Source organism: Argiope bruennichi, chromosome 4 (assembly GCF_947563725.1).
Source record: "Argiope bruennichi chromosome 4, qqArgBrue1.1, whole genome shotgun sequence".
In the NCBI taxonomy this organism is placed as follows: Eukaryota; Metazoa; Arthropoda; class Arachnida; order Araneae; family Araneidae; genus Argiope; species Argiope bruennichi.
In genome coordinates this window covers 106776374-106795644 of record NC_079154.1, presented here as the reverse complement: position 1 = coordinate 106795644, position 19271 = coordinate 106776374, and the positions used below count along the sequence as shown (strand labels likewise).

The 19271-nt window shown below is 26.7% G+C and overlaps 1 protein-coding gene across 1 annotated transcript in view; it reads right to left on the bottom strand.

Annotated features, from left to right (window-relative positions):
• Positions 1-8118: 8118 nt before the first annotated feature.
• LOC129966751 (mediator of RNA polymerase II transcription subunit 13-like) overlaps positions 8119-19271 on the bottom strand; it is a 44074-nt gene continuing 32921 nt past the window's right edge. The window contains exons 20-27 of the mRNA XM_056081309.1: positions 18832-19046; positions 17565-17777; positions 16777-17006; positions 15609-16032; positions 11265-11492; positions 10776-10937; positions 9861-9982; positions 8119-9407 (exon numbers count right to left, since the gene is read on the bottom strand). Of these exons, the coding sequence (XP_055937284.1) occupies positions 9275-9407; positions 9861-9982; positions 10776-10937; positions 11265-11492; positions 15609-16032; positions 16777-17006; positions 17565-17777; positions 18832-19046 (1727 nt within the window). The 3' untranslated portion in view covers positions 8119-9274. The remainder of the gene's footprint in view (positions 9408-9860; positions 9983-10775; positions 10938-11264; positions 11493-15608; positions 16033-16776; positions 17007-17564; positions 17778-18831; positions 19047-19271) is intronic.

Genomic DNA, 19271 nt, shown 5'->3' with positions numbered 1-19271 from the left:
TAACTTTGAGAATAAATATCTTATGGATACTAACATTAATTTTAATATTAGCAAAATAAAAACTAACCGAGACCAATAAAATTTAATCGATCATTTTGGCAATTCTAATTATATTACCTACAAAAGAGAGAATTTGCAAATAAAATATTAAACAGCAGAAAAAGAAAGCGCATTTAAAATAAATATTATGAAAATCAATCAAATTTGATTATGCAGCAGCATATGTTTTGGATAATGAGATAAATAGTATGCTAATTAAACCTGAGAAAGTAAATCCATGTAAATTAATTATGGTGATAAGCAGATGGTGTACTCTGTTAAGTTTCGCAAAGAATTCGCTCACTCGTAGCATATATTGTATATCAAATAAAATCATTTAATGAAGATCAAAGAAAAAAATGGCAGATATTTTATAAGTCACATAATCTTTTGTCTGTAAATAATAAATTATTAATAGTTTAAAAAAAGAATTTATCTCGAATCTTTTTTTATTATTTTGTATTAAAATATTTTTGCTTATTTCAAAAGAAATTCTCATAAATACTCATTTCGACATGAAGCACAATTAAAATTTATTATTTTAAAATTTTTATTTAAATTTTTTTTGTTCTTTATTTGAATATAAGGTAAAATTTATTTAAGCATCTTTTGTCCTTCATTTAAATATAAGGTAATAAATATATAATTTTATACCGACAAAAATACTGATAGATTAAAATGTCAATCGTGAATCATTAAAATTATCGTTTTAATATATATAAGGATATATATTCTGCATCAAAGTATTAATACTAAATATATTATCTAATAATGTTTTGATGTATGAATTAACTCCCTTTTATGATTATAAGCAATGTTATAACTATAATTACGGCAGATTAATTTTGTGAAATTTATGGCTTTTGTAAGAAAAATGCATAAAATAAACACTAAATAATAAATAAACTGAATTCGTGTTAGAACATACGGAGTTTTTTTTTTTTTTTTTCAATTAATTATAAAGCGAAATAACTTGGTCCATATTTTGTAAATTTTGAGGCTATTTAATTTTTGCAAAGTGTGTATTAAGAAGTAGTTTAGTTGTATTAACGTCCCGTCTTAAAGCAGCACTAGCGCTATTTTAGGAGGACCTCGTAATTTTGCACAGCGGTCAGATGACGATGACAACACTTGAGCTGGCACACCCCTCTCTAAGCTTCCGCACCACACCAGGGAGAGGACAGGGAGAATCCCGATGGTTTTAGCAGTACACCAGAACCCGCTTACACGATGGTTCATCAATAGAATCGGGTCTCGAACCTGAAGCCTTCCGTTTCCAAAGCCGAGGCCTTAGATCACCGCGGTCCACTTATTACGAAATAAAATTTCCATTTTTCATTGACTTTTTATATTCTGCAAGTGGCATTCTATAAGCAATTGAATAAAAAGTCTTGCTTCTCACAAGAATAGAGATTAAAATATTATGGCACTAGAAAGCATTTCTTTTTTATTTTGATACTTTTTGCCACCACCATTTTTTTTTTCCTAAATGTTTTTGCATTACCACAGTCTTGAAAATATTTAATACAAGAGATATGATCAGAAATATTAGATTGTCAAATAAAAGAAATAACGATTATGAAAACGCCCTACAGGGCAGACCGTTTGACCTGGAACTATCATCTTTGGGACATAATTTCTTCTTAGTTAGTTGTATTCACTAAAGAAAGATTTTTTTTTTTTTAATTTTTATATTCCTGCTCATAAAATTCGGTGCAAATTATCGCACAAAGCCCATTTTTATACAAGTTTAACATAGAAAAAAAAAATCTATTCAGTCATCCTAATGTTATTTAGGTGCAATTTTTCCCCTAATTTTAATAAATTTTTCAACATATTTAAGTTTACTTTACAATACTTTTTACTGTTTAAGTTACTATGTTCAAGTATATCCCGGTTACGATGATATTAATGTTTTTTTATGAGCAGATTATCGCTGCTCTACAACTAAGAATTGTTTATATAAAATAAAATTGAATGAATAATGCTCATAACATTATCATTCTATGTTGTTTCGGGCAGATTTGAATCGCCATTAAATTATTTTAAAAAAGAACTTCCCGCTATATTTCTGATATCGAAATAAGTGATATACTCCTTGAAAGAGCACAAATGCTTAAGATATTTTATTGGAAATCTCATCATTGAAGCTCAAAACAAACAAAAAAAAAAAAAAAAAAAAAAAATTTTTTTTTCGTCTGAAAATGGTTAAGAAAAATGTAAAGGAGATTTGAACCACCAGAACGAAACATCGAGCATGATGTTGTGGGTATGTTTAATTTAATTTTAAAAAAAATCTTAATATAGCGACGAAAACATGCACACGCACATACACACAAAAAAAAATATACCGTCCCAATGTGACAATATAAGTCCTGTCACTAAACTAACAACGAAAATTATTGCTGATAAATACACCTCAAATTATTTTTTAAAAGAAAAGGGAAATAAGATTGGTTATTGAAAAGTTCATATTTTAAAGTGATATAAAAATGATTTTTGTGCAGTAGTCTGTTTCAAAATTATTGAGGAAAAACTTAAAACTCAAGAAATCACTATGTGCAAATTTGATGCTCAAATTCGATGCCAGTTCTGCAAAGCCACTGTCCCATGAAAGAGTTTTTCATTACGCATATAATATTACACAATACATAAATAGTATGGCAGCTTATAAGCATTAATATTTTTAGTTAGCAACATATTAATGTAACAAGGTTAATCAATCATTTCATTCTATTCTTCAGATTCATCTGTGTTGGTTAATTGAATCAAAACTTTTCAAATTACCAAGAATGAAATTAATATACAGCAGTAGTTAATTGTTTCATATGCAGATTAGTCAAATATGGCGTGATGACCTTTGGCCTTTTGGAGTGAATATGTGTCATTTAAAATTTTTTTATAAACACTTGGAAGTCTATCATTCTTGTGTAATCTTTAATCTTACTTCCCTACTACAAGATATACATGCCCATAATTTTTATTTATTTTTATACATCTTAATTAAAACAGATATGCTTTATATAAAATGTTAAAGAGAATGAAATGATTTAAAGTAAATCAGGAATATTATTATTTATTTTAATACATCTTAATGTCAAAAGTAAATAGTATTTATTGTTATATCATGTTTAATATTTAATTTACAAAGCGTAAATTTTTGCAAAAATTTATAAAAATAAGAAAAGAAAAAAAACTGTAAAACAAATTTTAATCCATTGTAAAGGAAAGATTATTAGTAAGAAATATGAATGAATTATTAGAACTGAAAAACAGAAATTAGTTTAATCCACTTCAAAAAATAGTGTTTTATTTAATAGATAGATATATTAATTCATTGCTTTTGTTTGATAAGTTTCTATTTTATTTTTATCCTGTATATTCAATTTCTTTAGTGTGTTAATGTGACTCAAAATATTTCAAAAGAAAACCACTTGCAAGATTTGAAATAAAACTAAGAAAACCAGGAAAACAGATTTATTATGATATAGTTTTGTTAAATATATTTGCATTTATAATTTCTAACATATGTTTGATAAAAATTTACAAAGTTATTATACATATATCATTCTGAAACTTAACTTTTTTTGTTTTTTACAAATATATACAAGTTTTACAAACCTCAGGTGATTTGCAATTATTTGTGAAAACATTCCTAAATTGTCTAACATCCAATGAAGCACAAAACATAACACAAAAAAGTAATTTACATAATGGACTTAGACTTTTAATTACAATATGATACTTCCATTCATATATAGATAGAACATGCTTGTAACTGACTTTATGCAATATATACAAGGAAGAATATGAATAAATAACAAAAGAAAATGAAATAAAAATTCTGACATCAGCACAATTTGCTAATAGCAGACATATTAAACATAAATGCTTTTTTTTTTAAATAAAGGATTAAAAATAGCATAATTTGAGTTATGGTTTAAAATCCTAACTACTTGAAATTAAAAAATTTTATTGATTGAACAATCAATCAAAAGATTACAAAGCATTTATGTTTCACATCAATCCAAATGATAAGAGAAATTTATTATCTTTTTATTAGAAAAAAAAAGTCCTTAAATTTAATCTCAAGTCAAATAAATTAATGCAAAAAAAAATTTTTAAGTCTGCAACAACCAAAAAAGGCACTGATTCGTATAAAGCATTTCAAACATTGTACTGTAAATCACATATGGTATAGAGGCAGATAATTTAACTTTGATTAAATCTTTTCTTTGTAAATAGAAATAATTTAATTATATTAAATAATTATTTCAACACACTTTACTGCTACAATCTGCAAATCATCCTAACTGAATAGAAATGTCAGAGAACTGAAACATAAATGTTGAATGCATATAGCCAAGCAACCTAAATTTTAAAATGCTTGGTTATCTTATGATCCTTAAGAACTTAGCCATGAAATACAACTTTAGTCTGAAAAAAAAAATAGAATGGAAATAAATTTGTGCTTGCATGATTTTTTGAATTATGGAAATGTGGACACTATTTAAAAACTAAGCTTTTTGTTTAATCATACAGATTTTAACTGTAAATATAAATTCTATTACAAACCAAATACGTTTTTTTTTTTATAAATATAATGTAATACACACCGAAAAAGCCTTTTTAAATATATATTTGAAACAGAAAGCAGATTATTATTTTTTAAAAACTTATCAGAAAGCGTACTTGAAATTTTCTTAACATCTATATTGCATTTGTTTTTACATATACAGGCATATTTGGCCATTTTTTTTTAAAGTAGCAATATCCTTCCTATTTTAAGTGTAGCATAAATTAGTTAATGAAATTAAATGAGTTCATCAAAACAAAACATATCATGATATATTTTAAAAAAGAATTATATGAAAATACTGCTTCATGAAACAGCAACTGAAAATGATTTCAAAGAGATACAAAGATTACTGTTGTCTAAATTAAAAATCAGTAAAGCACTGATCAAAATGGCACATATTTCATGATGACTAAAACAAAAACATTTATTTACATAACAATGGTAGAATGAACAGGAAAAAAAATTGACACTTGCTAATAAATCGATGACATACATACAGAAATCATGAAAAGACTAAATATTCACGCAACTGCTTAATAAGGTCAAATAATAAGTCCATATTATACAAAGGGTTCAATGAAATTAACTAACTAAATTAATTCAAAACATTCAACTAGCTAAGAATTACAGTAACAAATATAAGATGGAAGGAAAAAACAAATCACTAGAAAGTTACTGGTAATAACAAATGTTACATGACTAAAAAAAAGGAGAATTGGTTTATTCATAAAGCCTGGGAATATTTAAGCTCAGATCTGAGAGGTAGTAAGGAGCTGAATATGCAGTAAATAATATCAATAAAAAATACTTTTTATGTAACTGTATAAATGAAAAGAAGTTTCCATAATCAACTTGAATTGACAACATATAAAACATATTAAAACAACAGTTAAAAAGAGAGGAAGAAAATTAGTATCATTAGTTATTTAGAACTTAAGCGAATATTTTAGAAAACATATTAATTGAATTTTAATCTTAAGCTTCACAGTTCTGACTAGCCATAGAAATATAAGCTGCAAATTGAAAAAAATTAATGGAGAATGTTATTTTTAACTGCAAAAATGGGATAGGAGATGTTTAAATCAGTCCAATTCAATTTTCTTAATTTCATGAAAAGCTGAATGCATTAAATATTAGTACAAATCTCTATTTAAAAATATTTTCTGTATTGCTTTCTTTTTTCTTTGCTTTCAATCAGCTAAATCTACAAAAACTCAAAAGAAAATTAAATTATCTTATTGGTATATGCAATATTCTATAGTTATTATTTAATCACAAAGCAGTTCAAAGAAATAGTTAACAATTTAAACTAATGCTTCAAGATAATAGGAATTTTTTTAAAAAAAAAGGGGGGGGGGGTTTAAATATATCCTCAATTAGAAACTATTTTACCTGATATATACTTCTCAACTGCAACTAATTTCTTTTTATAAATTCATTTTTTTTCCTTTGCAAATAATACTTCAATAAAAAAACAAATGATTAATTGGTTTAGCAGAAGAAATTCTTTTTGTAACATTAAATATATTCTCCCCCCCCCTCCGATGCATACTGTTTCTTTTGAATAATTATACATAATTCTTGCAATTCAAATTTTAACTATCTACTAATTATAACATCAGTTCCATGACACCCATCATCTATTTCAAAGTATAAATTTCAACACGCCCTTTTGAAAGGATTCTTATGATACACAGCATCTAATTATGTAATAGGGAAACTTTGTTAATAGCAGCAATTTGAAAAGAATGAAAATAATTTCAAAAGGCAATAAACAAATACAAAATTAAAAAAATAATAAAAACAAAAATATGTGAAAATTAGATGAAAAAACAAATTTGAAAATTTTAAATTTGTTTGCAAATAACTTAAGTAATATATAACAAGGCACATTATATCATTGACAAGGGTTTAAAAAAAAAGTTATGCTACAAAAATTCTCTTTGAAATTTAAAAATATTTTTCTCCCCTATTATAAGTAGTTTCTTAAGTTCATAAAATATTTCAACATTGATAACTTCAAAGTTTAAATAAACCAACTTCTACATACCATTCATTAACATCTTTTTCTTTCAATCATATGTAATAAGACTTTCAATAACACACAAAAACATTCACCATCCATATTTTCTCTTATGATGCAGATATATTACAACATCAAGCATTGAAAATTTCTTAAATTTCATTAACAAAGATTTAAGAAAAGATACTAAAAAAATGTTACTTATTTGAAATTTCATTTTAAAAACCTTCCAATAGAAATTTCTTTACAGATCCAGGTAAATTTATAAATAAATGTATGCATAAGAAATATTTTTCTTATTAAAAAAAATGCTTAAAATTTATTAAATGCAAAATTTTTTTAACTAAAAATCAGATAATTAATTAAATAATATCTTAAACTATCAATATCTTAAAATAAACAACAATATAATCAAATCTATTCTTATACATTTAAAATAAATTAATTTGCTACTAAATAATTTTGCTACATTTTCTTTCATAAAAATGAATTCTTTTCAACCATAATTTTACTCTAACAAAAATATTGATGAGAATATAACAGTATAAATGATAACATTAATACAAATATAATTTCACAAAATTGTGAAAAAAAAAAACACTTTATGTTATTTTGGAAAGGAAAAAAATTTATATATAAATGAAATAATTTCTTCAAATATATTTATTAATAACATCAGAAGTCTAAGAATATAAAAATATTTCTCATATAAATATATTGGAAGGTAAAATATATAAACATAAATATAATTCAAAACTTATAAATCATTTTTTTAATTTAATGCAGCACAGTCAGTTTATTTTTTTAACATCCTATTTAGTTCCATCACAGATAATTAGAATATACTTTCACAATTCATTCAGACTAGATCATTTCTAAGATTTACAAAATTTTGCACCTGGTAATACAAGAGAAAAAAAGAGGTAACATTCCTGCAGCAGACTAGACTCTATGTTTACTGTTTTTTCAAAAAGATAACATTCATACCTTGCACCAAAAAAAACAGTGCCAATTCGACAATTCAAAACAATAAGTGCAAATCTCCGACAACTAAAGTAAACAAACAAAAGTGTTCTCAATCCTTAAAAGATATTTCAAATCATATTCTTCAGAACACATTCTTCACACACCAAGCCATATTTAGCTTTTCAATCTTGAAGTATAATTGTATCCAAGCTTATTTGTTCCAAAATAATAATTCATAAGCTGCAACAGCTTAAAACAACATTTAAATACCTGAAGAATTTACTAACTTAAATGTCTCAAATAAAGAATTCATACATATAACAATCTATACATCATATCCTTAATCAAAAAAGTACAATCTGATACAATTTTCAAAGATTTCTAACAAAGAAATATTTTTGTATGAAATAAATAAATAAAAAAATACTAATTATATATTTTATAAAATTTTAATTACATATTAATTTCAAGATAAAAAAAATTAACAAGTGATTTATACCATAATTGAAAATTTAAAGACTATAAATAAGTATGAATTTGAAACTGGTTAATATTTTATAACTCAATATTAAACAGTGAACTTTTGTCTTCAACAAATTAAAATAGCATTCTTATAAAATAAGGATTTCATAATAAGCAACTTTTGAAAGTTTTTTGATATACAAAAACAATGAATAATTAAACAAAAATACACCATTCCTTTCCATAAATACATTATCACATTCTCTTCATAAATGGCATTTATAACTGGTTTTAACAACTCTAAATGCTGAATAGTTGCTACAATAATTCTTATTAGAAAAATTTGAAAAATAAAATGACCTAAAACAATTCTACATAAATATTCTAGTTAGCTTTAAATCAAAAAATGTTAAACCAACCAAATAATAGTATTTAAAAATATTTAGTAAAATTAAGGTAAGAAAATAGCTCATTACTATTTTTTAAGCTTTTAAGTTTTTTAATTGCAAAAATATCTTACAATATTGTTATATTGCACAGAAACCTGCACTTCTAATGTTTGATCTTATACAATACAGCATCAAATGTCCCACCAATGACTTCACGCCACTATATATTTATAAAATATTTTGATTGTATCAAAACAATGAAGGCATCAATAAAAAAGACAGGCACAGGCCTGTGTTTCGTATAAAATTTTTTTTTTAAATTTCCAATGTAGAACATGTCATAAATAGCTACTGAACAATTTCTAATTTGGTAAAAAATCTTAAGTTAAATAACATACTGGAAAAAAAATGTAAAAATAAATACTTAAAATCAGTTTTAACAATTTAATCACAAATTTTCTCTCATATAAATATTATTTTATAACTGCTTTACTTATAATACAGTCAAACGTAGAAAGAAATTTTGTCCCATGACTTAGAATTATTTAAGAGATAAAAATATGAAAATGAACAAAAATATAAAACCTTTGATTTTTCTCTCTTCAGATATACTTTCAGCTTTAACTAGATTAACACTATGAGAATGGAACCATTTATTCATATAAAAACAGCATTTCATTAAAAATTAATATATCTCACTTAAAACATCTGGAAAACAGCTGTACAAATGTTAAAATATCATTACAATAGATATTTTTCTTATATATATATTGATGAGAATAATATACTTTTTGACTAAGTATCACCACTTGTCTATCACAAAATAGTTTCAACAATACCATATAACTGCATCAACATTTGCATATGAATTGGGAGACAAGAACGCCTGTCAGAATATTTGGAATCAAGTTGGAGCCAAGATAAAGCATTATATCCTTCTAAAACATACCTGTAATTGAAATGGATAAGTATTAAGGATTTAAAAAAATTATTATAAATAAAAAAATTGTTCAGAAAACTCTTTTAACTTAAAAATTTTATACATATTCATCTATATAATTTATGTATGAACCAAACTTTGAAACAATAAATTTTTAATCAAATAAGATAAATATTTATATGAAAAGAATTTTCAGTATTATTTTCAATAATATTTCATTTCTCATAAAAAATCAACAATTTTCATCAATTAATCTTATAAAAGTGCAGAAAATATAAAGAACTTGGATCTTAATCTTACAAAAGTGCAGAAAATATATAGAACTTTGATCTTCATGTAATTCATAGATGAATTTCATTTTTTTTTTAAATTCTTCTACTTACTTATTTTATTTATTTTAAAAATAAAATTTATAATGATACAAAATCAGAATAAAAAATTAATACTATTTAAATAAAATACCTCAAGACATCTGTAGTGAAGTTTGAATCAAGAGGATGACAAAGGAGTTGTTGTTGGCTATTATTAGGCAGCCATTCATCTGAACTTTGTTGAATAAATGGTAAATGAATAAGCAATGCAGACTGAAAGAAAAAAAAAAAAAAAAAAAAAGAGGGAGGGGGGATAAATATATGTAAACATGAAATTTAAATTTATTGAAAGCAAAATCCAGTATTTTAATCAGGCATGCTAAATTACTACAAATAATACTCTCATAGGGAGATAAATCTAGCAGTATACAAACAACAACAATCTTAATACAAATGTCATGATTTAAACTCATTATTAAAAAAAAAGTCAATACACATAACTATTAGAAAACTATTATTAACTAGTTTATTATGATAAAAAAAACTAGTCAATGTATTATCACACACAAAAAAATTATAACCAATCATACTTAAATGGAGGTAATCAAGATCAGAATAAGCATAATTTTACAGCAAAATTAAATGAATTTAAGATGATTGAATTTACAAATAATTGTTAGTCAAATTTGATAACATTTGAAAAAACCTGCATATAAAATAATGCATACTCTTTTTTTAAGTGTTTGGTCATGCAAATCGATATAAAAATATTACTTTTTTTTCACAAAATTAAGGAAAATTCATATCCACTTTATTCTTTTTGAAAATCACCACTGCAAATAAGACATTTCTTGAAGCAATGTAAGAGTTTTGCTAAATTTATGAAGAAACCATAAACTTTTTCTTTTATATGTGTCATTATACAATATTAGTCAAAATAAATTTCTGCTCTTCATTATGATTCATATGTTTATGTGATATCTTATTCTTTGAATTTTCATGCTTGATTTAGACAATCAAACAGCAAATTAACTATTCAGCAATTAATAATAAAAACCTTACACACCTTTAAAAAAACAGGCAATTTGTTTTCCATCTGAGGACAAGATGCCCAAAACCATTTGGGAACAGGACCTACTTTTGCAGTAGATACATAATATCCCAATGCTAATGGCTGCTGCAACAATTGTAAAGCTTCATCTTGGCTTTCTGTTAAAATACTTTCACACTGCAGGGGGAAAAAAAGCATATGTAATAATAATAATAAATCATAAAACCTACCCATGAGTAATTCTACGAAAAAATTATTTTAAAAACATGTTTTGTTTTGTCAGAACATAGGATCATAAAATAAAAATTTACTATGCAAATAGTAATAGTAAATTTTTCAAAATTAGAAGAACTGAAATGACAAAATTAAATTTTTAAAATTCAACATTAACAACCTTACAACTCTTAGAATATTAAAAGGGGAGTAATTTGAATACACTTAATGCAAAAAAAGAGAAAAAAATTAAACAAATGTAATAAAAAGTATTAGCATAAATGTACCCACTTTATTTTGTTCACCATGATTGGATGAAGACAATCTGAATGATGAACCAGGACTAGAGGGTTGGGAGCAACCATCACGACGGGGAGAATTTCCAGGACTCTGAGGACTTTCTGTCCAATGAAAAATGTCATTCATATCTGGCCCAGGTAAATCGTCATCATCAAGGGTTTCAAAAAGATCACCAGGTAATGGATCAATATGTTCTTGATGGAAAGTTGCTTGAGCAGACTAAAAGTAAACAAATGATAATATGTAAATGGTTGCAAAAATTTCCTATTACTGTCACAGATTAGATCTACATTAAGCTCAAATATTTTTCAGAATAATTAAATACATGTTTCATGTTATAATTATCTAAATGTTTAGTGCAGGAATATTTTATAGGAAATCGCTTCTTTGTATTTCTTCTTAGTTATGCAAACCAGCAATATAATCATTCCCATTAATATGAATAAATAATTGTACATAATTTTTGGTAAAATATGCACTAACATTACTAGCATTGAAATTATATAGAGTATCCCATAAATAATGGTACAATCTTTAAGGGGAGATGAGGAACAATTAAAGGAATTGAGAATTGCATAGTAACCCCCATTATTGAAAACATTATAGGAAAGTGATATCAGAGGTTTAAAAAATGAAGAGACACAAGACAAAGATTACCAGAAATATTTATTGCTCATAAATTATTCTGCAGTAAATGATACCAAGTGAAAATGTTATAGAGTAGTTCAAAGTTTTCACTAGCGCAGGTGATGCATGCATTGCACCAACAGATCAGGTCAAACACACTTGGATTTTCACGAATATCAGCAGTAGCACAGACAATTCTTGCAACCAGACCCATTTCGGACTTGACAAGTGTTGCAGGCACTATAGCTTTAAGTGCTCCCCCACAGAAATACATCCAAGAAGTTTAAATCAAGAGAATGTGGGGGCCAGGCAATCTATCCACCATGCCCAAATTATCATAACCCAAACGACACACTTTTTCCAAAATAAGGAGGCGTTTCATGCTAAAACCACATGTTGTGTTTCACATTTTTGACAGAGGGTGAAGTAAGCCTGGCAGAACCTCTTTGAAAAAGATGAGATAATTTGTTAATGTCTGAGATGATGGCAGCTAAGTAAGGCCAGACTAAGCAATTGCCAACCAAACCAGCCCAAGCATTCCCTGAGAAAGTTGGGCATCATGCAGTCTCATTCTGTGGAGGCTCTCATGAGTATATAAATGTGTATTATATTGGTTGAACACACCATCTCGAATGATGTATGTCTCATCTGTAAACAAAATATATGATGGGAAATGAGCATTTTGGGCTCATTAGTGGAAATAATAATGTGCAAGATGCACATGTACAGGATAATCTGTGGGGAGCAATGACTGTTCTTTTTGGAGACTGATAGAGTATAAGGCCTTACCTGGCAAAACGCAATGTACAATATTCTGTTCCATGGTGGGAGTAAAAGTCTCATGGCTCGCCTTCACTCTATTATATAATAAAAACCCATATTCCCTTTGAATTGTGATGCATGCTCAAAAAATTCAATGGTGCAGTGGGAATCATTCTTGATACAGTTTCTGAACTGCTTGCATATTCCATCAAGCAATATCTATACAAAGTGGATATCTGCCAATTCACTATTTAACATTGCATGCTCTTATCAAGGCGACTATTGCTGGAATGATTGAGAAAAAGTAGATATTTCTCCATCAACAAACTCTTGCAAACTGCACCCCTTAGTAGCATACAATGACCTTTCCTGTTATGAGTTGCTATGAAATTCTCCATCTTTTTGAAGTACCCTACCTCCCCTTTACATCAATATTTATGGGATACTCTGTATAACATAAAAGCACTGAATTGTGCATTATGTTTAAACGGAACTCAAGATGATTAGCTGCCTAAAAAAACATATCAAGGAAAATTTAATTAATCACGCAAACAAATATAATGCACCATCATATGATATGATTACAAAGAAATAAGGAAAATGTCTCTGTCTCTTTTTAATCCACATGATAATAATCAGTTTTGTTCAATTTCTGCTAGAATCAATTAGCATAGTCCTATAATTAAAAAATGTTCTTTCAGATGAGATTATATGTAAAAAATACACATACACACACAGTTTTAACTATATTCTTTTCTAAACAAATTCCTAGAAAATATGAACTTTTGTTCTTCTATACTTATATAAAGCTTAATGTGTGTGTGTGTGTTGGTGCTCTACAGGCCAGACCGTTCAACCTACAGCTACCAAATTTGGCACATGCATACTTTGGAGGTCAGGAATGTGCACCTGGGGTCCCTTTTTTTGGAATTTTTAATAAGAATTTTAATTATTAATTAAAAACTAACTTTCCCGCCAAAAAAATCTTTTCATTTCCCCACTACCAAATGAGTAAGGCTTGTTTTTTTTTTATTATTATTTTTCTTATTTTTCCCCACGCTGAAGAGGATAGGCTTAAGAAATTTTCGGCAGATTATTTCAAAGGATTCTGTTTATTTTCTTAAGGTTTGATGCATTTAAAGTTAAGCACTGTTAATTAATCGATCTTTCAGATTCATTCTGAAGTACTTTTGAATTAAAATAAAACAGAATAAAGGAAATTAAAAATTTCTAATCTGCATAGCGTTACCCCAACTGGTGTAGAAAATTCATGCATTTGCGTTACCATAATTGCCGTTGAAAATTCACGCATGCGCATTGTGTTCTGATTATTGACAACGGATACGGACTTGGTTTTGAAGGCTTAGTATGTTTTTGACAGATTATTTCAAACAATTCTATTTATTTTTTTAGTGTTTGATGCGTTGAAAACTAAACATTGTTAATTAATCGATCTGTTCATGATAATCTGAGAAAATTTTGTTGAAAACTTCTTGAGATATTATATAAATTAAGAAAATATTCTTTAGTGCGCATAAGGTTTAAATACTCAGCGACTCTGTTTTCAGCACTCGTATTTAAAAAAAATGCTTCGTTTCAGTAAAAAAAGTCATTATATTTATTGCAGTTTAATCATTTCCACTTTAATTTAAAGCATAAATTCTACGGGAGCCAATAGAAAATTAGAGAGATACATATTACGTTATGGCTGAAGGCCTTTATAATATTATGAGTGAATTATATGACTATTAAAATTTAAAGTTTTAAAATATTTTAATGAAGAAGCAATTAAAATGGGAGTTCTATAAAATATTTAATTATTAAAATTTTAACGTGCATTAAGATTGGCGAACCGACTGGTCGCCAAAGGCGGCTAGTTATGAATAATTTTAGCACATACTTTTACTATTAGATATAAATCATTATTATAGATGAATTTCAAAACTTTTAAACAGTAAGAATTAATAAGTATTGAACTTTCACTTTTAAGGTCAATATTGCACACTCCAAAACATCATTGTAACATCAGTATCTATACACTTTTCCTAAACTTTTAATTAAATTATTTTGAAAAAGAAAAATTGTAAAGTACTTTAAACATCTGAGTAATTTAAATACAATCATTTCTAAATTTTGCAGATATCAGAAAAGAGAGTTGCCAAATTTTTTTTTAAGTATCGGATTAGAAAGAGAAAAAAAACATAAAAATGTATTTTAATTGCAAAATTTATGTTTAATGTACAAATTATACCATACTGATATAAATTATAAATATTTTAAAACATAAGTCAAAATCCTATTATTTAAACAATATAAACTTCACTAAAATTCACATGTAATGACATGTTTTCCTCTTTACTTGCCATTCTGAAAATAATAGAGACGAAATTGATGAAAAGTCATATTATTGAAAGTTAGAAGACTGTGCAGTGTAAGATATGCATGCTAATAATATTACTCAACACTTAATTTTTATAGGGTATTTTTCCCCCCTCAAGATTTCAAATGTATTCCTTTTACAAACCATTCCACATTTAATCTTATAGTATATAAATTCTTCTTGCTGCAGCAGAGTAGTTCATCACTACAAATGGAATTAAAACATCCAATTCACATGCAAAATATGCAAAAATTATTCAAATATCTAATTAACTATGTGTACATTAACACAGCAAGGAATCATTTTGTGTATCCAATTAAACATTTAAATAAAATAAAATGGTACTTGTCATTCATTGCAAACAAATACTAAAGATGTCTTAGTCTATTGACTATGTTTATAAATGTCTTGCACTTAAGCCTAAATTTTGCTAGTGACATGTTGTATATATATATATAAATATATATTGAACAAATATTAAAGCACAGTTCCTCTTTCCTGAAGGCATAACTCAAACTCAAAAATAATTTTAACAAAGACATGGACACAAACTGAAAAATATTTACCTGTGTTATTGCAGATGTTGGAAACACCAAAATATGTGTGCATGTTGCATCTTCAGGCGTACTCAGAGAACATGTTTTGTATCGTCCACTACTAAATCGATCATCAGGAGTGAACTGATCATGCATTATCCTTAATGCAGAATCTGGTCCTAAAGAGACCAAGCAAGCTGAAAGTATGGATGGGCCATCACCAACACCAGAAATATTACACTGATTACACATCTCTCTCAAATGTTTGGAATATGACTGCAGTGATTTCCGATTCAGAAGTGAAGCCCATGCCTTCAATTCTCCATGCCCCAATCTTCCAAAACGGTCAATTATAATCCTCCAAGGATGAACAGACACAGAAATAACTTCCAATATAAATTCCAGCAACTTACGAAGACCAAACTTCCTTACAGAGCATTGCTTCCTTCGATGTCTAAAAAAATTTACAAAGAAATTAGTTAATAGTTTACAGAGAAAATATAATTCAGTTGAAAAAATACTACCCTAATACAAAACCAAAATTTTACAGACGACTCTGAATTTTATTTAAGTCTATTTCTTTTATGAAACCAAGATGCTGTCTGTATTAGAAACCTGATCCAGCTACTCTCTTTAGAGGAAAATATTGAAATTGTATCAAATGTGTCTTGAAGAAACAACAGATTTGAAATTTTTCATATACAAAGGGGAAGAAGGTCAGATTATGGTATTTTTCTTGCAAATGAATGATATCTGAAACTGTATCTGACCACAGTCAAGTTTAATCAAACTAACATTAAGAAGAAAATTATATGGTGTATTATTATGCCCAGTTAAAAAGACCTGAATATGACCCCAATTAATTTCAATGTACTTGGTATAGTCTAACAGAATTTATACGATCAATAACTGACATTAAGAATGTTTAATTATTTGAAATTAAAGCAATTAAATCACATTCAACTGTTTCTATAGTCATTAGATGTATAGAAATACATACTGCATAATTTATCAGCAATGCTATCACTCACAGGTTTTGACGTACTATCTACAAGAACTGTCACTAATGCATGGTATTATAAAAATATTACTATAAAATGGAAAGGGAAAAAAATTAATTTGTGCCCAATTTTTAAAATTCAAAAAAAAAAATCTGTTTGTATAGTAATAAAATGCGAGAAAGAAATTGGGTCCTTACCTATTAGGAATACCAATGTTAATAACAGTTGTTTCAGTGAATTCTCCTTTGTCATTTGTACAGCATGCTAATATATACTTTCTGTCTTGTGTCAAACAATATGAGCAATACAAAATTCCACATTTCTCTCTTCTGTCTCCAAACATTTCCCCCAATTCTGTTTGCTTATCTTTGACAGAAGCTATTACATATGGCTGATTGAATATTTGTGTGGGATAAAACATTTTGCTCTGAAAAAAATAATAGTAACTCTCAATTAAACAGTTTACTGTACACAATTAAAAGCATATTTAAAAGTATGCAAACAAAAGTAATATACCCGTTGCACACACTTTTCACTCAAATCATCCAAGGAAAGAGAAATTTGAAAATAAATACTTGAATTTCCACATGCATTAAAAATGTAGAATCTGATACAAGTACCACTAATATGCTTTTTATTTTCTTTTTCCCCTTCCTATTAGAACATATATTCTACAGATCCCTTAATATGGTTGACAGAACAGACATTTTTTTTAAAAATAAATCATTTAAAATTATACAAAATAAAAAAAATAATAAACTAGCATGTCCACATTGAGTTTTAAAATCAAATTTGAAAAATTCTTTTTGAATCTAAGAAACAGATTGAAGAAATATCCCATTCTATCCATTGTTCTGAGATTACAAAATCATATTTTGCAAACTGTAATATTAAAAACATAATTGATATTCAACCTTTTCAATTCAGTGTCAAAACAATGCATTATTAGAAACATATTGAAATTTTTATATATGCAAAAACTTACACTTCTATTATTTATAAACTTCTCTTGAGCTGCTGCAGGACCAAAACCAGTCAGAGACTTTACTGAATGTTGGTGGGAAGAATACAGGTAAGATTGGGAATATACAGACAGAGCCAGGGCCTTCAATTTGTCCTTATTATGTTTTATAGCTTTGTTTTTTCTGAATTTTATTTTGTCACCACCATTACACATGATAGCATCCAGACTTAACACCTAAAAATATTCAATATTAATTTTTAATTCCTTCTAAAAAAAATTTACAAATATTTCATAATTGTTTTTTACACTTTCAATTAAATTAATCTGAAAAGTCTTCTTTTAAAAATCATAAATCTAAAAAATAAAAGCACTGCACCAATTTATGTAAATGGGAAAATGGGGGGGGGACTCTGATTAACAGTACAAAGTTTAACAATTTATAAAAAGAAATTAAAGTACAGTTACAAATTGCTAAAATAAGTTGCATTAGAAAATATTCAAACCAGATAAGTGATATCATAAAAAACAAATATAAATTGAGATAATAATGGTCTGCAATAGAGAATTGTTTTTAAAAAAAAATGACATTTTCTTACTGCTTTTTGGATGCATTAGTAAAAATTGCAATTCTAATACATATGAATTCTCTATATTTATTAGCATCATAATACAATTTTTATGAAATTTAATATATTTATAAATTTTATGTAATCATTTGTTCTATATAAATTCTAAAAAAAAAAAAAAAATGAAGATTAAACTACTAACTACTAATGCTACTCACAAAGCATGCAAGGGTATTTAGCATATTTTGAACCATTAAACAATTCAACATAATTATTCAAAGAACAGAAACCCAATTATTCAAATACCAACAATCTAATAATCCTAATTTTTGCACAAATTGCTATTTATTGTTTATTTATGTTTAGCCAAATATAAATCTGTTTTTAAATTCTTAATAAATATTTTATTATATTCTTTAAACATATCAATTTTGAGTCCCCTCAGTTGAAGAAACTTTCTTAGTTTTCTTATGTTGCAAGTTGCATCACGTTAATATATTAAATTTATTGCTAAATTATGCCATGCAATTCCCAGCATTTTTGCATGAGAGAATGTTTATACAATTAACTATCCAATATTTATTTTCAGTATTTGTCTCAAGTATAAATCATAAAAAGTGTAGTTGACAATGCTGAATTCATATTACAGACATTTACATGCTTCAAAACCGAAAGCAAAAATAAATACAATATAGATAAGCTAAAATAACAAAAATATGTACCTGCAGATGAATGGCATTCTTTGTTGCCTCAGGCAAACTTGCAATCATATCAGCATAGGCATGCATGATTCCCAGAGATACTAAGCGATACATGTCAGGATCTGATTGACCAAATGTGAAAGGTTCGACAATGTATATGACTAATGCAGGAACATCTTGGCAGTTTTCTTCAGGTGGTTCATGAGTAGTTACAGGATGAGCTTCTGTTGAATATTCTAAAAGATATTAAAATTCAATGAGATCACAGTGAAAAATTGAAAAAGGGTCAACTTTTATAATCACTCCCATAAGCATTATTTAAGCAACAATCTAATTCCAAATCTTTAGAAAAAATATAATTTTATTAAGTTATGCTGTAGTTGTAAACTCCCTTCATAACAGAAACTAACATTGAAAAGAAGAAAATAAACCCATTTACAAAAATAAGCAACAGATTCTTA